The 24,826-nt window shown below is 39.2% G+C and overlaps 1 protein-coding gene across 10 annotated transcripts; it reads right to left on the bottom strand.

Moving 5' to 3' along the window:
• Nucleotides 1-335: 335 nt before the first annotated feature.
• On the bottom strand, nucleotides 336-24,383 carry LOC137127854 (rho GTPase-activating protein 40). Of its 10 annotated transcripts, XM_067505352.1 has the most exons (16): nucleotides 24,204-24,383; nucleotides 22,792-22,873; nucleotides 14,823-15,046; nucleotides 13,725-13,945; nucleotides 12,570-12,648; nucleotides 10,597-10,745; nucleotides 9,524-9,689; nucleotides 8,750-8,841; nucleotides 8,357-8,434; nucleotides 7,672-7,831; nucleotides 6,696-6,778; nucleotides 5,287-5,493; nucleotides 4,834-4,977; nucleotides 4,477-4,628; nucleotides 4,009-4,067; nucleotides 337-3,561 (listed from the first exon to the last, which is right to left on the bottom strand). In XM_067505352.1, exons 2-16 carry the CDS (start codon nucleotides 22,812-22,814, stop codon nucleotides 3,455-3,457), a joined length of 1,944 nt encoding a protein of 647 aa, XP_067361453.1. In that variant the 5' UTR covers nucleotides 22,815-22,873; nucleotides 24,204-24,383; the 3' UTR covers nucleotides 337-3,454. The 10 variants fall into 10 exon arrangements, with proteins under 10 accessions (XP_067361450.1, XP_067361449.1, XP_067361453.1 ...); XM_067505349.1 differs by lacking the exons at nucleotides 22,792-22,873; nucleotides 24,204-24,383 and adding an exon at nucleotides 18,342-19,532 and having other exon boundaries at nucleotides 336-3,561; nucleotides 9,524-9,686; XM_067505348.1 differs by lacking the exons at nucleotides 22,792-22,873; nucleotides 24,204-24,383 and adding an exon at nucleotides 18,342-19,520 and having other exon boundaries at nucleotides 336-3,561; nucleotides 10,597-10,742.
• Between the last annotated feature and the right edge of the window lie 443 nt (nucleotides 24,384-24,826).

The raw sequence follows: 24,826 nt of genomic DNA, 5'->3' as shown, positions 1-24,826 counted from the left end.
ATGAAGAGTATGAGTAGATTAGAAGAGTATGAATAACTAAGTGAAGTTATTTTATTGTGAATTTTTTAGCTGAAAATTATCAATACGCATTTCAACAATGCAGATGATTAAAAGAAACCTGATCCGTCCTGAAAGATGTCATTTTATATCGCCACATATTATTCTGAAAAACTAACCTAGAATATATTTAAACAATTTATTCACAGTCATAAATTATTGACCATAGTGTACATCTAAAAATATCAAATCAGAGCTCAGCAGCCCGACTCAATGGACACATGATATTGATGAATGATGCTTTACTTGATACCATCTTTCTACCACACCCATTCCCTAATATTGAAAAAAATCAATCATGTTTAGCACATCAGATTCACATTTATTGAGAAAAAGAACATTTTTCAAAAGTTTTTCTTTCTTTCTACTGCAAAGCTTAAAGTATTTTCACAGAAGTATTAAAACATTGACTTGTTTAAAGAGCATAAATAAACATTCTGACGTCTGCAAAGAGACATCTTAATCTGCACAGTAAAAGGTGGACATTGATGAAGACAAAAAGACGTCCATAACCAGACTATTATTACAACCGAATGAATGTTCCTGTCCATCATTTAGTCTTAGATGATTATAACACTGTTTTAGAGATACTATATGTACCCCAAAGGAACCTTTATGTTCCTCTGTCACTCAAACATGTTTGCATATGTAGAAATACAAACATAGTCATAGTCAACATAAAAAACTGATGTAGTATGCAAACTTGTTCCTCCCATTTTGGTGACTCCACATCATATAGTTCAGTGTGTCTGTGTGTACAGTAAGTGTGTGTCATGTGTGTTTAGACAATACGTGCCCATGTGCTCAGCTCCTCGGGGTGTTTTGACTCACACAGCTTGCCCTCTGGGATGATGCTTCAGAGGTGACCTAGTTCTCCTGATTGTCAGCAGAAGGCAGTTTGCTTTGTGCTGAGGCACTGAACTGTGCCTGGAACCCTGGGACAGGCCAATTGGACTTGTGTAATGAAGCTCATCACACACACGCACACACACAAACACATGCGTGCACAGTCCTGCTGCTGTTGTCCAGGTCCAGGGGAGCAGAATTTATAACAGCCATTTATTACCTTGTCCTTTATCAGAGAAATGTGATTCCTCTGTGTGTTTCTGATGCATGCACCACACTGCCATTATGGTCCATTATGAGGAAGTGACAGAGATGGAGCAGAGGGTGTTGATAAATGTTGGTGTTGGGCCGGCTGTCATTACTCTATCGAGTGGAGTGTGTGAGACACTTCCCACAAAATGGCTGCGGAGCACCAACATGGCTCCGACCGCAAGCAGTAAATGATTCACATATGATGATCAGTACAAAATGTTAAACATTCATGTGCTGCTTGTGTGTGTTTGGAAAAAACTTAGTGGCTTTAAGTAGCAACACCATCACAACAAACAGTCTTTTGTCACTGACTTCAGCGTCTCTTCACAGCAGAGTGCATGAATGAGTAATAGTCACATAGGAAATTCATCTTAGTGGTCAGAAAAAAACTGATGTAAAGAGATTCATCAAATTAAAAAAAAATCGTAGCAAGAAGTGTTATGTACAAAAACACTGCGAATTCCCACACAGTGTAGGGGCAGCTTTTCACAACATACTGTTACACTTAGTGCAGCAGCTCAACATCATCCTAAACAACATCATCCTCTCTAGCCTACAGAATACTCATCAAATACAGAAGCAACAGGGGTATTACATTCATATAAATAATAATAATAATAATAATAATAATAATAATAATAATAATAATAATAATAATAATAATAATAATAATCATCATCATCATCATCATCATCATCATCATCATCATCATCATCATCATCATCATCATCATCATCATCATCCCAGTTAACCCCAAGAGTCACTCCCGCTCTTTTGGCTCCATTCATGTGTTAAAAATTGAGAATTGAAGACCAGCTTCATGGTGTGTCCTTAACGACTCCCTTTAGAGGTACAAAGACTGTCTTTGAGGTTGTGACACCAAATCCCTTGGTATCAAAGAAAAGTCTCTTTGAGCACTGTTCTGTAGAGGTCAGGGATACTTGGAAGTCCACGGATCTTTATAAGGCCCAGGCCACAGGGCTTCACAGAAAAAGGGAAATATCTGGTCATCGGAGTCTGTCACCCTCTTTGAATGGCACGGACGAGGAAAGAGGCCGATACAGATGCTCTGTCTTTGTTTACTTTGAAAACAAAATGGTCAGTAGGAAGAGGCTCAGTCAGGTGATTCATTCATTGGTGGATCCTTCAGTAACTAGGATCAAGTCCTGCTACATGTCCAGGTTAGTTTCCTTTCCTCTAGCTTTTGGTTTGCACAAATAATTAAGTAATGTGAACACTAAACACATTGAAGTGTATACTGGTAACTGGTTTTCTTATCTGCTTTTTACAAGTGCACATGAGCAGGACGAAATACTGCAGAGAGGCAAATCGAAAAACCATCCTTCTACAGTTCTTATAACCTGGTTTCTCTGAGTAATGGCACAGTCAGACCATTATTTCATTCCCATATTTTTTTGTTTAGAATGGGGCAAACATGGTCACCTTTGGTCATAAATCGACCCACATCTTCCCTGCAGAGTTCAATCTGATTCAACTCCACACAGGTTATTTCCTGTTCTTGTTCCCAGTAAAATTTGCTGATATTAAATTAGAAATTGTCTACATTCAACAACTACACCTCCTATGAGTCCACTGTAACAACGCTAGCAAAACATCTGCAGCTCCATCTTTAAAGCTGTTGAACAAAACAGCTGTTGGCGAAACTAATTGGACCTGATGATCTGTTGTTTACAAGATCAACAAAGAACTTTCAACCTTAAAGTGAATGTTATTTTCTCTTTTATGAAGTGGGGTGTTTGAATTTGATTTCTCAGTTCACAATTAGACACCAGGTTAGCAAAAGATATGGAATCCTGTATCATGATGCACAATACAAAAAACTCACAACCCACAACAGGCAGAAAGGGGGACTTGGGCTCTCAATAGCCAGAGGTGCTCTGTTTTCCCATCTGCTAACTTAGGTAAGAGAGAATTGCTTCCGAAGAAAGATGGCAAATCAAACTGCCCAAACACTGACTCTCTCTCTCTTTTTTGTCCAGCAGGTTCTGTGTTGGGAATAATAAGTCACATCATCAGAGTTTTGCTTCCAGAGAAAGACATGCAGAAAGAAAAAGACACAGGGAAAGAGAGAGAGGCCAATGTGCATTCATATGAAGTTCTGGGGCTCTGCTACTGGCACATTCTCAATTTTCCTGCTTCTGCTTCTTCCATCTGTCTCCTTGTTTGTTGCTTGGAGCTTGAACAGGACAGGAAGTAGGCAGGAGGCCTTTTTCCAGATCAGCCTTTGTCATCTTCAGCACCAGTCTCAATATCATTTAATCCATCTCCAGCTTCCATGTCACAGCCCTCTGCTGGCATTAGGTTTCAGCTTTATGACCCACTCTCCTCCAGAATTACTGTTGTACAAGTCAAGAAGGTGTGTGTCAGGATCCAGGCAGTGCTCACCTGCAGAAAACACACAAGAAGCTGTAGCTGTTGGAAATGTTTGCTGCTTAGCTGCAGAACTCTATGCAATGACCCTATTTTCATTATCAATGAATTTGCTCATTCAGTAAATTAAGTAATTGTTTCAGCTCTTGTAGCCAGTATTTGTATCAAAACAATCTCAGGTGAGATGAAACTGGTTAAAAAATGTCACAATGTTGAACTGACTGAACAAGTTTTTTGCAGTTTTACTGTCCACAGTGTAAGCTCTGCTGTGAGAGACCTAGACATGTGTGTAATAAGCATTTGTCTGCTCTGATAACTGCAGATGTACTGCCTGTATCTCTTTGGCGCTTGCAAACTTCATTACGTAAGTCCTTGCTACCCTCATCAGCTCAATGAGCAGAAAGACGTGCAAATGTCAGTGATGCTCTGAACAGAGAACACAGTGCAGCCGATCCAACTTACCGATATTTCCTCCAATTTCATACAGGGCACAGTCTGGATACACCACAGAGCCATTTCTGCTGAGACACACAACACCTATGAATTATGTTTGGTTTTCCATATGATAAGATAAAACACACCTTATGTTTAATTCTTAGAGGAAATAGCCATCAGGTAACAGAAGGGACATTGCTGCTAGTAAACAACTGCTCTGCACATTAGGTAACAAAGTTTGAGCTGTATTTTTGTAAATATAACTATATTGTAGCACACAACAGCTTGAAGATAGACTTCAGCAACACACACGCATGCTTTGTCAAATATTGGTGCTCGGACAAAGCTATTAGAAAGCATATACAAACCGGTTTGTAGCTCTGTAATATTCTGAGCATCTGCACTTAACTGCAAATAATTAATCTATGTCGCTAAACTAACTGATGAAAAGCAGACGCCTGAAGTTCACACCTAGTCTTTTAAACTGTTTCTTACCTTCGCATTTTGCCCTTTCCATTTTCAGGGCTGCGGAGAAACTGGTGCTGAAATTGAGCAAGAAGATCTGAGGCTTGCGAGTCGATACTGAGCTGGAACTCCATGGTGCTATTCAAAACATCCCCCACCTGGATCTTGACTGTGCGGCACAGCTGCAGGACACATCGAAAGTGACAGAATAGTCATCATGATGTGCTGAATGATGATTATTGAAACATGATAGGTTTTAATAATATGGAAAAGAAGTGAAGTATTTTCTTTTGTCAATTACATAAACGTGGGAAATACTGCTACAGAAATGTAAAATATGTATTATTCATATTATTTTGGCAGTGCAGTATTTGTACAAAAGCTCACATCTAAGGTGTTTTTGCCCGGTTTGTCCCGGCTGTCTGTGTGGATCTTTCTCAGCAGGTTCTTGATGCGCCGATCATAGAACTGGTAGCGCCGGTTACTGTTCTCATTCAGCTTGCGCACCTGATTCATGAGAAAGTTGGGAATCTAAAGAGAAAATGAAGCCACATTTTGTATTTGAAAAAAATTTATAATGTGGTTACAGTTTGACAAAATGTGTGACATTAGGCTTTTGTTTTTTTGGTACAAATTAAATGTGATGGAGGCAGTTACATTTTAAGTCAATGATAAACAAAATATTTAATAGACAATATAAATAATACAGAATATAAAACGTCAGTGTTTTGAGGTGAATAAAGACCTCGAAGTAAATGTGGTTTCAAATACATGTGGGCTAGTATGTGACATGAATTATTGGACTTTGTTAAACTAACAACCCTATTGTCGTACACCCACCGTCCAAAGCAGGTCCTGGTATCGGATGAGGAGCCTCATAACGTCTGCTGCCTTCTCCGCTTGTCCTTTTTCTGTCCCCTCAGTTAGTCGGCTGGGAACGGCCTTATGGAGGAAGAGGTTGGGAGCCATGATGGTTGCTACAGCCCACAGGTTCATTCTGTTCCTCTTTTCCCTGGAGACCACCTTACTAAGGAATTCAAGGAGGGCCTGAAGGACACACAGATGGAGACATGCAAATAGGTAAATGGAATCCATCCATTTTAGAAACTGTCCAGTGTGGACATTCAGCAACTGAACAATGTGTGAATGTCTTTCAAAAGAGAAAAAGATTGCTTATACTGATGCAAAAAGTGGGGTAAACTGAGTTATCACAGTGAGTGAATCATCCCTAACAGAAGTATGTTAATGCACACAAATTTCAGCTGCCTCCGCTGGAGTCAAAGTAATTAGTTCAGGTGGGTTTTATGCTTCTTGGTGCTATAACCGGAGCTGACTGCACGCTTGTGTTGATGAAAGTGAGTCATGGTTAATGCAAGCCATTATATAATATAGAGAGTTTAAAATGTGGATTAAGGGCAAAACAATATGTGATAGTAATATGTTATGAAACAGTGTTTTGTTCTGTGGTGTTTCATAAAAGTGTAATTTGGGCTACATTCCTGTACCATATAGCAATGACTGTAGTTGTAGGTAAAAAACAAAAAAACAAAACATGTAACATTACGAGTCATTGGTTGGGGCAGTGGTGAGCGCTTCTGCCTCACAGCTAGAAGGTCCTTGCTTTGAATCCGAAAATATTCAGTATAGTTGCATCAGTGCCATATGTTAAAGTATAATCTGAACAGTCCACAAAATATTTTCTCATGCAAAGTCAGTTTTCAAAGTCAAACTGACAGAACAAAAGTACAATATGTTTTACCAGCAACGCATTCAGCCAACCCAGAAACCAGGATTAAAATTTAATTTTTAGATATTAATGTCCTGGGGGCAGCACAGTAGTGGTTAGTCCTGCAACCTCACCTGGAGTTTGGACTTCATATGTTCTCCCCCTGCTTGCGTGAGTTTCCTCTGGTTACTCAAAACGCATAAAATGCACCCATAAAATATGTCTGTGAGGGCTATACTACCATGTAAAATATGATATTATTATAGCTGCTGCACTTATGTCTAAAGAGAATTTTGCTACTGTGGGCCGTGAAGCTCATTTTGTATATATATATTTGTATACTATTGCTCTATCTAATAAATAAATGTAGTAGTTTAGTGAAAACTGGCATGTAAAATACAGTGCAGGACTTGAGTACTTTATATTTAATTGCATTGTACCACCGGACTTAAGAACCAGGAGGGATTAATAAACAAACGCCACATGTTAAATGTGAGGGACCAGCAAGTTGTTTTGTCTATACCTTTAGTGTGTTCCTGTTAGGCTCAGGCAGAAGCAGGATGAGCAGGTTCAACATGTGGAGTTTTTGCCTGAGCTCTGTGATGTCTGAAGAAGAAGGGAGCAAACGTAAGACAGGTCAAACACACACAGACACACACACACACACACACACACACACACAGAAACACAAACACACACACACACACACACAAACACACTTCATTTCCTCTGTTTGGCTAAAAATAATGGGATGTCTGATGATAAATAGCATTGTGACAGGTGGCCATTAGGTTTGTTAGCGTGCATATCTGTGGTCACACATCGTTTATCATTTTACACTAAGTCTCCTCAAAAACATCAGCAAGTCATCAGTCAGATTCCTTTAATATCAATCGATTGTTGTATTAAGGTGAATGTAATGTGAAAATAGCTGATTCTTTACTTTGCTCTGTTACTGAGCATGTTTTTGTGGAAGTGCAGGGATGCCTGTTAAAAGGTTATCAACTTGCTCATCTTAATGTTAATCTTCGCAGTTGGAGCAGAAAATATAAGCACCATGCAGCACCATGTCATCATGGTAAAAAGACTCAGGTAATTATGATGTGAACTCTGCTGAGTTCTCCAAAAAAGTGGGCAGTAGATTGTTGTGTGGAGGAGGGGAGAGGAGTTATTGAGAATGACAATTTTGTACAATAACTGCAGCTTGTGGGAAATAAAAATTCATACACAATGCAGTTTTTCTGTACCATTACACCCACCTACACTGTCATACCCCATAGTGTCATTGTGTAACTCTAGAGGAGAAAGGTCATATTTAACCAAAAGGCATAAAGTTTGATAACTGTAGAGATGATAAATACTCTGTTCAGTGGTATTTACAATGCTGCACATTGTACAGTATATATCAACACAAAACCAGGAATAAATAGCCTTTTGGAAACTAGAGCAACAGCTGCCCATTAAAGATGAAAGTAAGCCCATAGGGAAGTGGCACTGACCTCTGACGGCGCTGAAGGTGTTGAGGTACTCAGAGGTGAGCAAAGGAGAAGGAAGTTCCCGGATGAACTTCTTCAGTAGCGCTGCAGCATCGTTCGGGCTCACTTCATCCCAGCTGAACTGCCCTGAGTAGAAGTTGGTCTCCAAGTTTTGCTGCAGCAGCTGCAGAGAGGTGACGAGATGCTTTTAGAGCAGCATTCAAAACAAAACGTCTAAGGTCTATTGTCTAAGAACTAAAACATGAAGTGAATTATTTCTGAATGATCGTTGTTGTAACATTCAGGATCCAGTAGCAGTAACTTTATTGAGAAGTTTGTCCTGTTTTTGGAATCCGTGCTGAATGTCGCCACCTTCTGCCCATGTAGATTTAAACCATTCACCATCTACTTCATTACATGCAGTAATAATGGGCTATCTAGCAGCAGCTGAAAAGGCATCACTGATTATGACTGAACCTTGTTTTTTTTTTAAGGTCAGCTGTGGTTACACCCAGTCTTCTGGTAGATTGTTCTTTCTGTTGTTCAAGCATTTCTGACATTTCAAAGCATCAGTATGCCCTTGGGCCATGAAATATTTGTCTTTTATGTCTTGGCTTTAGACTTGGCTCTAGGCAGTTTTTGAGATTAAATTGTGTGGAGAAGTATCAGCTTTGTAAGACAGAAATGGGCATTGATCCAAATCTTGCACCTTGATTCTGGACTGAGACCCTGGAACACGAAGGATCCCCTCTGAATCCACTCCTTTCTTCTCCAAAAATGACAACAACTGCAGAAAGAGAATGAAAGGAGGGGGAGACATTAGCAGAAATAGGATAACAGGATAGATAAGAATCTCTTGCTCACTCTGCTGGTTATTCTAAGTAACTGCCGGTATACACAGGGTGTGGTCAGAGCATTTCCCATCAACCTTCAGATTCTGCAACAAGCTCTATCTGAAAATGTCATTTGTAGGAAAACATGTTAAACTAATAAATTCATAAACAGGGTTGTAAATGTAGTAGCATCACCTTAGAATTCTTTTATTGATTGTAAAATAAGAAAAATAAGTCTTGATCTCAAACAAGGCTCTTTATGCTCTCACCGTCTGCAGGAAGAGAGGAGTCGAGGTGTGGGGCTTCAATTTCTGATCGTTCTCCAGCAGCGTGGCAAGCGGCACCCCGAAGAGCGGGCTCTCTGTGAAAGACCGAATTGTCATTAAGTTCTCAACGTGTCTCTGCTTTACATTAATGCTTTGTCAAAAACAGCGAGGAGGCATTCTGCTGTGTAGAAAGTACGATTGTGTCTGCCTACATCAATACTACTATGTGCAATTGTGTGTAGGTGAGACTGCCAACACAAAGTAACTGCAGGGTCAAACTATGGCTCCTAACCCTAAATTGAAATTATTAATAAGTCACTAACTTTTTACTAAAGAATCACTAGCTTTCAGGACTATGTTGAGTAGAGAAACAGGTGCTATGTCAAACATTGTAAAGACATAGTAAAGAGACAGGAGCATTTTTAGATTTAAAATATGTTTAGTTTGTAATTCCTAATGAAATCAAATAAATAGGGCATGTTGGTAACCCAGACAACCCAGGGAAATATAGGGAAATTCTAAAGAAATTAGAAAGCTTCCAGTTTATTTAAAATCACTGCTGCACAATCCAGTTCAGCAGCAGAGTGTGAGTCTTTATTTGGCTTTGATATGATTGTCTCACTTTCAGAGGCCGAGTATTAAAACAGATGAAACACTGCACCTAGTTAAAATGTTAATGTCTAAAACAAGAGGTTAGGCTTCTACAGTTAGTGTCTCTCTGTGTATGTGAGTGTGTTTGGATTCCTTTTTTATACATGCCACTGACAGCCACGGTACCTGGCATTTTCCTTTTGCCACTTTTGTGCCTTTTGACCTCAAGCTCTATGAGGTCGCACAGCGCCGTCATGTCAATAAGAGCCAACTGGCGCACTTTCTTCATGTCAGTGTGGGAGAGATCTTGAATACGAGTCACTCCTAGACGGCACTTGGGGCAGATCACCTGCTGAGGAGGCGAGAGAAAAGTGTGGAGAAGGGGATTTGAGTTGAGAAGTGGAAAAAGGAGATGAAGAGGTAAAGAAAGAAAAAACATAAAGGAAGGAAAGGGGAAAGAAGAAGGAATTGATACTGTCAAATTTTATGTTCATTGTTTATATCCTTTTGTGGCAACGATAACAGAGAATTAACTCATATGTTTAAAAACCGCCTAATTCTCCCCGTGTGAAGAAATGTATTTAGCTTAAAATAGAAAAATAAACCTGCCGGACTCTGGCACAACAACTCTCCTTTTGTTTTATGCCATTTTCCTCATTCCTCTATTCTGCCTAACCCTGTTATCTAACCAGCAGCAGGGATGAATGGAACTAGCTGGCATTTGTGCATTAGTGTGTAAATGATCAGGTTTACATGGAAATTCAAACTAAACCCAAAATCCAAAAATGCTAAATACTTTGGTCTAGAAAGAGACTGAACACAGACCTTTGTGTCTACATGTCGGCCTAAGGTATATCTAGACTCTCCTGAGCCCCTCCGTCGCCCTATGTTTGAAGTGTAGGCTGAGGTTATAGAAAAAATGAACCACATGTTTTTGTGGTAGTAACAAATTAGCAAATCAATAGTAATACATTTTATTTTTGTAGTGCATTTTGTATTTCATCCTTAACTTTGATGTGATTTTTTCACACAACAGCAAAACAACCCTATTTTTTCAATGCAATCTTCTTTCCTATAAACAGTTTTAACATGCAACAGAAGAAACTAATGTAGGTGAACATTTTCAGCATTTTCCTTCAAAAATGTCCAATTGGCAAATCTTCAATTCTACAGTATATTTGAAATTAAGTTTCAAAACGAGAATGGGCTCCCATCACACTGGAAAAAGGAGTAGGTGGGAAAAGTGTTTAGGTGCTTACAGGCAGGGTGCCATCCTCTTTCCTGCGTTGACTCTTGTTTTGGGGAAATTTGGACTGTTTGAGAACGATGACAGCCTGTTCACAGTAGGCCACATCGGTGAAGAATATTTCCTCTTTAGGAGTACCTCGCTGATTCTCTGACATCACTGCTAAATAAGAAACACATGCGGGGGACACACAGAGAAACAGCCAAACACCAATCTATTAGTTAAGTCAAGGAGATATCACAAACCACAAAATTCAAATGTAGGCTACATGTGAAAACAACAGGAAGACAATGACAAAAATATTGACAAATATGAGGAAATGCATATGCATGCGCTAACTCTATCTCTTAACTAATTGTTTCCATTTGCAGAGGAAGAAAGTATTGGAAAAAGCCTTAAGCAGAAAAACTCGTTTAGCAGTCCCCACTCAGAATAGTTCTTAGAAACATAGCAGGAACACTAAAGATGCCACATTTTACTGTGGCAATGGTTGGTCCATTAATCACTCCCTTTCGACACTAGCTGTTTAGCTATAAACATTACATGAACACAATATGTGTATATGGTATCAAAATATGAGCCTTCTGTAGGTTTTTACACTTAGATCAACAACAAGCAATGACTGAATCAACAAAGCCGATAACAGAGACACTTTTTGGAAAGACAGTTCTACTGTTAATTGTTTCTATACATTTGAGTCCTTCTAAGAATTTAGAATGTTTTGATCCCAACAATTAATTCAACCAAAGCAAATTCATGCAACCTTGTAATTTAAAACATCATGAAAGCATCAACATGCCCCACAATTATTCTGAACAATTGTCGAGAAAGGATTTTAGGTCACAACAATAATAAAAAATGTCTGCGACATCCTGGGTGTCGCAGTCCTCGCTTTTGGAATTCAGTTTCCTTTAGTTTTACTTCCTGCTCCTGGGTTTTATTTTGTTAACCCTCAGCACTACTTCCCAGTTAGTTTCTTTAGCTTCTTTTTCTCATTAACCCTGATTGTTTTCACCTATGCCCCCTTGTACTTATACCCAGCTCTCCTCGCTGTACTATACCCAGCTCCCCAGCCTGTGCTGATTCTATGCTTTTGGACTTTCACCCTCCATGCTCTACCTGATCCTTGTGTTTGGACTCTCCCACTTATGTCTTGGTCTGAGGTTTGCTTTACTGTTTGTCTCGGTCTAGATTTTGTCTTTTGTTATCTCTGCTTGTTAGGCCCTGGTTTTATGTTTGAGTGTTCATTTGTCCCCTTCAGTCTGTCAGCACTTTATCTTCAGTTTGTTCGTGTCTGCCTCCCCTTAGTAACTGAGTTAGTTTCCTCGTACTGTTATTTACTTCATCTTTTCCCCCAGTGTGTTTAAGTTCATGTTCTGTTTTACTTTAGTTATTACTAAGTATGTTATTCCTGCCCTCCTCATGGAGTGATTTTGACTTGTTTACCCTTTTGTTAATAAACTCCCCTTGCCATCTCCTATTTTCCGGTCCTACTAAAATGAAATATACCCTTAGAAAAGGTGTGACACGGGAAAATTAAAAAGAAACAAAATGTAAAAATGCATAAACGAACACATACAAATTGTTATTACAAAATACTTGGATCATAGCTCTTCGAGGACTCTATATGCTGGTAACATATAGAGGCCAGGAGACATAATCAGATTAATTAATTTGAACCAATTAGAAGATCCAGATGGACAATCTCTTATCAGACCCCCACAAATCTGCAGCTCACCTGATTGGTTTAGGTGTGGTTCTTAAAGAATGGACTGTTGATTTAGCGTCAAATCTATGAAGTTATTTTATCCAAATTCAAAGGTTAGTTTAGGGTTAAAGGTCTTTTCTGACTCCATTATATTACCAGCCATCCCTTAAAGCATTTTAAAACGTTATGAATTTGATTTTATTTTTTTTTATGTTTGATGTTTTTAGGAGCATAGTTTTCTTTCTTTATAGTTTTAATTTTGGCTTACTTTCTCTTACCTGATAGCTGTGTTTTGCCAACTGCTGCCATGCTGTTTTGGGCAAGGTCCTCACTATGCTGAGACTCAGGCAGTAGTGACTGGGGGAAAAGAACAGTGACTTGTCATAAATACAACAACATCTTCTGTAAGAGGCAAATGCAAGTAAAAATGTCAGCTCTGTAATATTTCCTCAACTGCTGGGAGTACGTTTTATTGTGTCCATTGAGTGGCTAGACATGGATACAAAGACTGTTTCTGGCGATGAGAAACTGATAAGCATCAGAGGATTGGTGTCTCTACTCCTCTCTAAGGGCACCTCAGACAAACAAGGGGGGAAAAGCATGGCCTTTACATGTAATTTTCCTTTATTATCACAGGTCAATTCTCTGCGTGGATAAAGAAAGCACAATGGGTGCAGGTCCTTCACTAAATCCTGGCAGTCACATGGGAGATGTGAGTGCCATTTTACTGCAGACAATATAGACTCAAAATTGATATAACCTTAAAAACACACATGATTCTGTAGTGCACTGCAGTAGATTCTGAACACCTGTCAGTGAACATGACGTGTTGTATTTTGGAAATCATAGGCACTGCCTTCACCAGGCTATGGAAAGCCAGCATGTGTGAAGGTATGGAAGTGCACTGCTGCACATGGCATGTGTAATTTGCACATCTGTGCAGGCACTATTACCGCTGAACTGAATGGTCATGAATTGAATGGAGCAGGTTTGGGAGCAACATGTGCTCCCATCAGGATGACGCCTTCTCAGGGAACGCTTTAATTCAGCATACCACATTTTGCACACATTACAACAGCTTGGCTCAGTAGGTAGCTACAGCTTGGGTAAACATGTCCCTGTCGTAGGTGTTTTGAAATTTGCTGCTGACATCAAATTCCCAGTCCCAACATCTGATATATTGACTTACCCTTTTTCCATCAAATATAGGTTTTAAATTATTAATAAATCATTGTATTTTCTTTTTATTTACATGTCGAACAGCAGGACAAGGATAATAAAATGTAACAAATTTGTGTTTCGTTGCTTTTCTTCGCTTTGACGCCACTGTTAGGATGTTAAAGGCCACGGCCAGTTGCCAGTTACAGTTAAACAACAGGTACTCTGGGATTAAAATAGTTCAAAACGTTTTTGAGTACGTTTTTAGTCCTAACCTGACTGATGGGGGAGTTAAAGATGTCACGGACGTCGCGGGGTGGTGGTTTGTTCTTCTTGCGGAGGGTCAGTGTGTAGGAATCAAGTCGACGCTGGACGGCTTCGGCCTGTGTCCGGGTCAAAGTGGACAGCAGCACTGCATTGTCTACATTCTCACTGTCCTCACCGATGAGGGTCGACAAACCAGCATCAGCCAACCACTGCTCCTCCTGTTCACCTTCTGAGACACACACAGATAAAAATAGTCATTTGCCTAAACACTGCAAGTTATTTAGTTATATTACAGCATTTCTTCGGAATATTATTTAAAATCTATGCAATTTGTCCTTAATACTAAACTGCATTTTATCAAGTATCACATTTTTAACCAAACCTTTTCAATGTTCGCAGAAGATAAACTATTACACTAGTATTTAGTAAGTAATGTTAGCTTTGTCAGGTAGCTTTGAAACCTACACCTGGCTGGCAGTTAGCAGGTAATAATTAATACCTATATAATAACATGTTAATGTAGTGCAACTCATCTTATGTAATGGTATGTAAATCTCTAACAAGACTGCTGAGCAGGTGCAACCGGCTAAACAGAGCACTAAACAGAGAAATAAGTAAAATGTTTAGGTATAATAAAGAATAATAACAGATTTTTACAAAGATTACAAAGACTCCCAGACACACACACTAAACTACAGCCTTGACAAGGTGTTTACTCCTGAGTAAAAATTTGTTTAAAACGCCACCTCTGTTTGGCACGTAATCAAAAAGATCTGATAATGGCAGAGTTAACACAATTAAGACTTTTGAATGGACATAATAAAAAAGCATTTGCATCAAGTCAGCTCTCATAATTGACTATATGTCTTGTGCATTTAAAACACTCCCTGCCACAGTGTTTGATAGTGTTGTCATGGAGATGAGTGCTACTTTGCTGCATAATAGAAACCTGAGACACAGAAAATGCTACATTTCATGGAGGCTCTTGATAGCAGCTATGAGAAACATTAAAGGCTTGTAATTCCGTCTTATAAAATCATACTAACTTCTTTCTAAGCTCTTTCTTTCTATTCTTAACCCATCAGTGCAGGATACCAAGAATTTACCTTCTGAGTGTCTGGAGTCTCTCCTGGTGCTGTCGAGGTCTGCGTAGCCACTCCCCTGTTGGATGGTCTCCACCTCACTCCAGAATGAGTCCAGGCAGAGTTTGTCCGGGTGCTGTTCCTGATCCTGGGTGGGCGACGTGTGGGTGCTGGGTGCGTGTTCAGCAGCTGCCTGGTCCTTCGGGCCAACGCAGGGCTCCACGCTCATCTCGGTGGGGCTGGGATCTCTGGTGCAGATATACACACACGTAAAGAAGTCACACGCATGCATGCAACCAAATGAGCAGAAACACAAAGACACATACAAAGACAGGAGAAACGGTGAAGACTGAGGCGACGCAGCGAGGATGAATCAGCGGAGAGAGCCCAGAGAGATGGAAAGACAAAAGGAGTGGGATGGAGGGAGGGCTGGGGTGAGGAGAGAGATGGCAAGAGCCGACACAAAGGGGGTTCTCTATTGTTCTGGCAAAATGTGGCCTGTAAGGAGAGTACTCCACAGATCCACTAGGTGTCACTGCAACAAACAAAATTCTGTTTTCTATGGTTACACCCCCCTCTTTCAACTGCACCATTTACATCAATGTAACACATGGACAATGGAAAATAAGACAACTAATGAACAATGTTTAAATAATAATTTATCCAAATATGTTCTCAGCACAAGGGCAGGAAATACAGTCAGATTTTTATGTGTTTGACTCAACAACAGATCCTCTGTTCTCTGACAACAATGGAACACACTCTGCTGGGACCCATACCCTCAAGTAGTAAATGTGACCTGGTAATCACAGATACAGGAAGTGTTCTGTGACTCACTCCATCATTGTGTGGTTCAGTCACATTCTTACAGTCAGCAAAACCATAGACATACCAAACCTTACTAGTCCATTTCTGTGGAATGTCAGATGCTTATCATGTTACGTATGAAGAAAGGTCATTAATGGATAGTTGCCTGATGTATCACATTCAAGAAATACATATAGTTATGATTCAGTGAGATGAAGATGTTCCTTACATGGTAAATACCCACTTCAGTTAAAAGCCAGTTGAAGCCAGATCACGTATGATTTATTCTTTGGTGTGTTAAACTAATTTTAATCCGTGTCAGAGTGGCATCAGATGGGTGGAGGCAACACTTATACTAGGAGGTGTGAATTTCAACAGAGACTTCATTTAGTAAGTCTTGTGTTGGGAAGCAACATCAGTAGAAAATTAAAGATAAACAGTGTCTCTGTGAGTATTGCATCATACACAAACAAACTGTGGGAACATAAAGGAGAAAACAAAAACATTAATTATGATTACAACCATGCTATTTAACAGCTGGTTAAATAAAATCGGACCTTGTATTGAGCCAATTTACAATAATGCCCATAAAATACACAATAACAATTTATCTTGCCATAAAGTTAAAAACTATAAAGTAAAAGAGGCAGTGCTCTTACGTCACTGGTTTCTAAACTCGTGCAGTTACATTCCAACACTGAACAATGTGATTGACGTATTCAGTCTAATCACCCATTTCAGCTGTTTCAGAGTTTTTTCCAAGACTAGGGTCCTCTTTAATATTACAGCTTTAATATTACAGCCATAAAATCACTGAACTAAGCCAAACATTAAATAGATCTTAAAAAGTAAAGCACAAATCCTGTGCGCTGAACTGGTATCAACATAGCAAACATACTGATTACTGAAGGGATCCGTTTGTTCTGCTGGTTATTTTTACAATTAATCAATTAAATATTTAGTCTTCAAAACATCAGAATTAAGAGGTGGCTGGGGGGGGGGGCTTTTAATACTAAAGGCCAATCTTGACACATAAAACCATTTTTCATTTACATTTTCAACTTTCAACTTAGTTTATTTGGAAGTTTATATGCATGTACACTTACATATATACATCCCTGTAAACACGCGACATTACATGCAAATCATAATTTACAGTTAGACCAATAGAGTGTTACGTTGAGGCTACAGCTTATTTTACCCACCTTTTTTCACCATTACCTGAATTTACAATTACTCAATTAACCCCACAAAACGAACTCCTTTTTATTGTACTCATTAATTAATCACACATCTTTCACTCATTACTGAGCTTATTTCACAAAGTAACTTCAATAACGGACACACATCTGTCTTTAATATTAGTTCTTACTTTTTGTTTTTTAAAACATACACTCCTGTCGTATTATATTTGTTATCTCTCATCATAAGTTTTTAAAACAATACAATGTATATAACTGAGTCTTATTTAACAAATACTTAACCTTTACAATATTGCAATTGTCTTTGACATTCTTAACTTGATATGGGCTATAAGAGATTTCCAACTCAATTTATAATCAATAATCAATCCAGAAAGTGTTTTTTTTAAGCAGTCTTTCAATTTCACGGTATGTACTATAAGTCCACCATGCAAACTTAGTTTACGATTTCCAAAATGTACATAATTACATACCAGCAAATAAAAAACTCAAGATATAAAACAGATAAAAGCAGCAAGTCATCAAACCTGAGAAGCTAAGACCCGCAGTGTTGGCATGTATGGTTGATAACAGACAGTTAGTTAATTTCAACAAAAACCTAAATAATGTTATCTAACCATGTTTACTTATAGTTAAGGAGTGATCTGGAATTACAGATATCCAGAATACCTTTTTGTTCTGCAGATGTGAGTTAAAGTAAAAACAGAGTACATATAAATTTACATTTGGTCCTTTGACAGACGCTTTTGTCCAGAGCAACTTTCAAATGAGGAACACCACCCCAGGAGCAACTTGGTGTTCAGTGTCTTGCTGCAGGACACTTGAACAGATCCAACCACAGACCCTGTGATTAATGGACAACACGTTTGACATCCTGAGACAGCCACCCATACCAACAGCCAAGGAACTCAACTTCAGCCAACAATCTTAGCTTGGACATGTGAATTAGGATTGGGAGAGAAGAGAAAAGATTACACTGGTGGCTAATGAGCAAAAAAAAAGGCTGCTCTCTGACTGCCTGACTGGCCGAATCCTTGACAAACAGCTGTCTGAAACCACAATTATGTTCACATCCTGCCACTCTTGGGGATAAAATACATGAAGCCTGATGGATTAGCGGCCTGCTGATAAATGACTCACAGCAGTAAACTCCACATCCAGTGTAGAGAATACAACAATTCAAATTAGATTAAAATGATATTTAAATATCTGGCATTTGTTTGACATTAGGCTCGCGAGCACACAAGAAAAACTTGTTTCTATCCCACAAATGAAAGCTGATCTGCAAGTCGCATACCAAAAAACACAACAAAAATCATAACATTTAAAACAAAATGTTATATTGTTTTAAAGTTAGCACATCATCCATAGGTACCAGAGCTGCGTAGTTTTGAACGTTAGTTTTTTTTTTTACTTTAAAACACAACTTGCCAGCAACACGACCTCACTTCAAAGCAGAGACAGCACTCACCAGAGGATTTCTGAATTTTATCCTACTGGTGCAGCTCAAATGCTACAGTCTCGTTACACATACCTGTGTTTTTTTCTGGAGGATAACTTGTGCATAGGCCTCACCGGGCTCTGGCCTGGACGGACCCCAAAACGGGCCCACCTGGCGCGTGGAAGTTCCATGTTGGTCCTCAGCATTCTCACCATTACTTCCTCTCTGCCTCCCATATCCACAATGCTAAACGAATCCAGGAATTACTGTTCAACACAAAACCAAGCTTTATCCAGTCCTGGTGGTTAAACCCCATGTGAGTGCAATGCAAATCTGTTCACTGCTCTAGATTTGTATGTGTTGCGCAAAGTCTTCACTGGGACTTGTGGCTGTGTGGCATAGCTGTCAGCTGAGCAGATGTTGAATGCAGGAGGGAGGGACAATACCCTGTTTTCTGAGGTGACACGCCCTCCTTGCATGCCTAATGTACATCAACTTCCTCTCTGGTTCAAACAGGAATCTAACTGCTCACTTTAAACCCTACTTAAAACACAACAGCAATCCTTGTTTCAGTGTGTTACAAGTCTAACAGACATTTAGCCACATGAGTGACCTCAGGCACTTTATTGGCCATTTACAACTTTATGACTCTTTTTAAGCTAATTAATCAAGGATTCTTTGTTGAAATGATGAGGCATGTTATCACTACGTTAATGTTACTGTATGTGAATTAATTTAATCAAAAAGAATCAAAGGATGTTTCGTCCCTCTCAAAACTCTGTAGCTGAGCTTGCATTGCAAACAGCAAATCTCAAATAAGCTCTTGCATACTTGAGGTGATGTTGCTGTATTAAATCAAATCAGGCCTTATATGTAGAAGACTACTACCTGTTGCTCATATGCATAACTAACATTCTAGCTCAACGTGAATATGACCTAAATGTTGATAAGAAATGGCTGCGTGTGGACAAGGTTAAATGCGGCTGTGGCTGTGTGTGTGACAGAGGTGCGAAGAGTTCTTTAAGTGCAACAGGTCTGTCAACATTGTCTATGAGCAACACAATAACTCTTCTGACCCCTTTCCTTCAAATTACTCAAATCACTCATCATCATGTTTTCACTTTGTCTTGTCACAATGATGACTGCCTACGTTTCAGCCAAGGATGTAAACACAGGTGAGGTGACAAAAAAACAAAGTAAAAAGAAAACATTCCAGTGGTTTGACATATTACATATCAATATCACATTTTACAAAACGTACAATACGTGACATAGTTTTATCTATTAAAAGCAAAGCTTGATGGAACAATGTTGGGTCCGAATTTCCGTGATAATTCAACAAAACCCCGTTGTACAGATTAGAAGCAAAAGCCAAACCAGTTACATCAACCTTCATGGTTTGTTTTACAACTCTGCTTTTTATCTGAATATGTGTGTGAGTATGAGTGCTTAAAATGAAATCTTAACTCCTAAAATGACCGCAAGCTAAAAATGTCAGCATTGCAGAATAATCTGATTATAAAGAGGAATGAAATAAGCCTATGGATCTATTTTTTCCCAGGCTTTCTTGTTTTGTCTTAAGAATCGAGCGACAAAGCAACATTGTCTTACTTTAAATCCTGATAAAAATCTTCACCTTGACAGCACACTCTAAAGCACAGCCACAAAACAAAGAACTTGCTTCATGCTACTTTTGTGCATATACACTTACACTTACAAAAAACAATCAGTGAAAATGTCAAGGTGCCGGAATTGTTTCTTGTTGAATGACCCCCCGATTCCACAGGGAGTCAACAGGAAAACATCCACTCTAGGAGAAGAATGGACAAAATGTCAAAGTGTTGTCTTATGTTTATACTCAGCACTGTGAGAAATAACACAAAGTGACCCTGACCAACAGCTGCGATCATGATTTACAGTAATCCAGTTGAAAAGGTGGCTTGTGTTGAAAGCAACACTGTATTTAATCCGTGAGGCTGAATTCCACTGCAAGCCTCTTAACGTGCAGAGAATGCAACAGTCAGATCAAACAGTCTTGAGAAAGTGTTTCTTCTCATGGCATGTGAGACCTGTGACATGGAAAGTCCTAAATACACTTACAGTGTACACACATAGTAGGACAGAGAAGCCTAAAAACGACCAAACGCCAAGCAACAACAATCAGACCATAAAACTGCAGCATTGATCAACCAATAACATAAGTGTCCCATAAAAGACTTAAGTCACAAAAAAAACATTGTTTTAAAAACCTTGCCTAGGATTAGAGTCCAGTTTAGTCTAATAGTGGAGTAGTTTAATTCATACATGCTCCTCAGGCCAAGCAAACCTCGATTTCACAGCTGATGCTGAGCATAAGCCTACCTGGCCTTGGCTCGCCCAACGGCTTTGCCTGACAGCAGCAGCAGGGCCACCGAGCTACTTCTTCCCCACGGCATCCTACAGCAACTGATGCGAGCTGTAGGAAACAGCAGCTGCCTGCCCTTGGCAAGCTGTTTCCTCGTAACCTCTGCAGTGCACAAACATATTAGAGCAAGGACAGTCTCACTGCCTTGGCAGGCACGTCACTACATCCCATCGTGGGGCAGGAAAGGAGGTCTGCATGGTAGGGAGGGGGGAAGGAAAGGAGCTGAGTGGTTGAATAGCCAACCAGGTTGGAGACAGACAGAGAGGGAAAACTGTATAAATGGCTGGCTGAATGAATAGCAGGAGATGGGAGCTGAATAAACGAGACAGTGACACAACAGCTGCATGCCTCACTGAACAGGTGGCTTGACTGTCTGCATAAAGTTACACTGGCTGTGCATCATTTGCACCTATGGGACAAAGAAAACTGGAAAATCAGATGTACAGAACAGAGGATGAGAAAACACAGAATGGCCGTTCTTTTGATGGGGCAATGACTTAAACAACACACAGTAAAAGCTGCATCGTTTCTGTGTCTTCTGTGTCACAACCTGGTTTTAAATGGTTTAAATCCAATCTTCATACGTGACTTGGCTTTATATTGTGAACTTTCCAGATAACAAAGGTCGATTAGGACCTCTTTGCATCTGTGACATAGGGCCACAATGTAGTAAAAATAAAGTTAAGCCAAACACAGAAATCTTACTGAGTCTTACTGTGACTTTCACAACTTTTCATTTCATGCTAAATGTTTGCTAATGTAATGAATTATAATTTAGAATCAAATTTTTTAACTTTACTATTGCAATGCATTTTATAATATGTTTTTTTTCACATTCTTTATTTTACAATAAATAACTCTAAAATAACTCTAAAATAAAAGAAGAAAGAAAATTATAGAACAATAACAAAGAAGAATAAGACATAGGAGAATAGAGGCAGAGAAGGTCACCTTCTCAAATATCTCATATCTGGTGTGGCCCAGCTCTGTTGTGCAGTATAAGGTCTGTTTCCAGTGAAATTAATGTAGTTTCTGTCTAGTGACATTAGAGTCTCTACTCTCTGGCAGTATGCCCAGCCACGTAGATTCATTTTGTCTCTAACCAGATCAACACAGATTAGGGGGACCAAAACAAGGCCTGTTGGGTCTGACTCTCCCTCTAGCATTAACTTTCTCTTACTTTTCTCTCATTGTTTTACTTTACAGTAACATAAGGGTTCCCTAAGGTTCACTGTGTTGTGTCTCTCAGTCACCTGTAATTTACAGTCAAAGCATATTTTTTCTCTCTGACAGTAAACTAAACCACTTCTTGCCCCATCCTCATTCCAAAGTTTCTGCTGAATTGTCTCTGACTATTGTTCCCTGTATGTTAAGGCCTTTCTCGCCTTCTCTGACAATTCCCCTTAGCTCTCTGTTTTGCCTGGAGGAAAATGAGAGTGGAGAACATGATGGCGTGTCTCATGGTGACCCTGCAGACGGCATGTGACAGCCAGCTCAGCCCCGTGCCCTGCTCATCCACCTTTTAGCTGAGCTTTTGGCAAACAGGGCACAGAGCCTTGTTGAAGTAAGCGCGTAGGGGGGGGGGTGTAGGGCAGGAAAGCAGAGCAAAATTGAAAAAAATCCCCAAGCCATGTTTCTGTGGAGTTTTTGGCCTCTGTTATCTCTTGTAGCACTTTATTTATTGACGGATTCCATGTCTAATAAGGCAGTCCAGTCATTGTTTAAGGGGTGAAACAGGGCTCAGACAAAAAACAGAAAATCTAATTTCCACACAAACAGGTGTTTAAACCCAAATGACACAGCGTGCATCTCATACCACTAACTCCAAACACAGCTGAAAATTTGGCCGCATGCGAATGTGTAGAAACATATAAAAACACTGAAACAAATGCGCTATGAGTCACATGGTGCCATCAAATGCTAAAGTTCATTTGATGCAAGTTTGGCTTCAATTTACCACAACACTACTACACACAATCCAGCCAAAATATATTGCAAACCTTTAGTGAATAGTTTAGTCATGAGCAAAAAAAAAAAGACGTTCATATGATGAAGAAGTCATGCACTTGGGATTTTCATTGTATACATACACATAGGCAGAAAAGTGCTGCAGCAATTGAATTCCTGCCTCGCACCTACAGTGATGTGGGTGTTTCCCTCATTATTTATGGCTGCCAAGTTTGGCACATTAACACATCTGGGCGATGTAGCTGAACTTGTTCTGAAATCACAGACATCATGTACTATGTAAGCTGGATAAGGTTTAATTAGTCAGTCATTTAAACATATTGCTGTACTACACAAAGTACATCCCTGAGCACAGAATGAAAATTACAGGAAAGAAAACAACCGCATTTATATATTTATAACCCACTTTCCATATCTGTGAATGACTTGTATTTTGTTTTCTGTCAACATGCCAGCTACCCAGCACACATGCAGCACATCACTGTCAGTATAACAATATTTTATTTTTTGATCTGCAATCTAACTCAGAATTTTCTTCACAATGTAAATAAATGTTTCACTTAAACTTGAAATGCTACTTTTATATGATCATAACAACCATGACAGATGATTGAAACATGATTCTGCATGTAACCAAATCTCTCCTAAGCTTCAGGTCCAACTAACTTCCTTGATCATATCTTTTCCACTGAGCCATTTCACAACGACTGTCTGACCTTTGTTGATACCTTGTCTGCAATAATGGCAGCGGCTGCATCAGTCATTGTTGTCTTTTTTTGCTTAACTTATCATATCCTTTTACATAAATATTAGTATGTATCAATCTATGTTCTCTCTTTTCAATCCTCTCTAACGAAAACAGATTCTATTCAAACAAAGCAGTGTGTCCTCATAGCAGCTGTCTACTTGAACTGTGTAGGGTTTAGTAAGCTTCTGACAGTGAAAGCTGGAATACCTTCTCCTTTTCACCATATGGTGCAAAAGTGGATTACAAGAACAGCACTACATTGAACTGACTCTCACTGTAAATACACTCTAACATGGCTCATTTGGTGTTGCATTTGTAATTTAAAAGGGGCTGCTTATAGATTGCAAATGCACCTAAAACAATTTTATTTGTCATATGTTCTCACAGCTGACAGGAAGCAGTAAGATTCACAATTGTACAAACGTTTCTAAAATTCTAAAACCTGTTTTTACAATGAAATATCTATATAAAAGGAAATCACATAATTTCTTAATTTCGAAATAATCTAAAGTATGCTGCACTAAACAGAAATACCATTGAGTATGTTGTGTGTATGAATTATCTTTAGAAATAAAATGTGCAGGAGCTGCATGTGCAGGGAGAAAGGAACGCCCATAGCAACAGGTCCTAGTGCCATAGCAACCACAAATGCTTCCCCAGGAGAAACAAATCCAAACGGAAAAATGACAGATTAAAACACATTAATTCACGTCACTTAAGTAAATTAATTTCCCGTTTTTAAATTTTATTCGCCGGTTTTTAACACACGTTACAAAGGATGAGCCACAGTAGCTAAGTATACACAGAGACATCCACCAGCAGAGCCTTCACTTACCTGAAGAACCGCGGCCGACGCCCCCGATGTGCGAAGGCTCGACTGAGGGAGAGAAAAAATATTTTTCCATGAAGAAAATGAACTTTCTTGCTGTGAGCGGTGACAACAGAAAGATGGCAGAGGAGAAGCTGTCTCCGTGCCCGGTAGCTGGCACGAAAGGCTGAGTTCCCCGTTAACGCTCACGTTAGCTCCGTGCGGCTGACGTCACCACAACAAAGAGCGCTGTATGACGTGTTAATCATTCAAATGCTACGGTAAGCCCCTTTAAAAAACAGTTGTTTTTTTATTTAGCCCCTACGAGGAATGTAATATTGACAGTACTGAAATAAAAATCAATAACGCATATGAGCTACTGTTTTACAACAGACTTGACATTTTTCAAATTTATGAGCTTACGCAGATGTAATGATAATGATAATGATAATAATTGACTTTTTTAAAATACAAATTTACTAAATTAATGTATTGGTCAGAAAAAATATTATTTATGAAGCCAGGCATGTAATTTAACACACATAACGTAACTCAGGCATATCATTATGAATGCCTGGGCAAATTAATGCAATCCAATAATTTCTGTTTTTAGGTGGAAACCTTTATCCTTTACTTGACTGGAAAATTAG

Source organism: Channa argus, chromosome 5 (assembly GCF_033026475.1).
Source record: "Channa argus isolate prfri chromosome 5, Channa argus male v1.0, whole genome shotgun sequence".
Lineage (NCBI taxonomy): Eukaryota > Metazoa > Chordata > Actinopteri > Anabantiformes > Channidae > Channa > Channa argus.
Note: the sequence above shows the minus strand (reverse complement) of the source record. Positions and strands in the feature narration are given on the sequence as shown.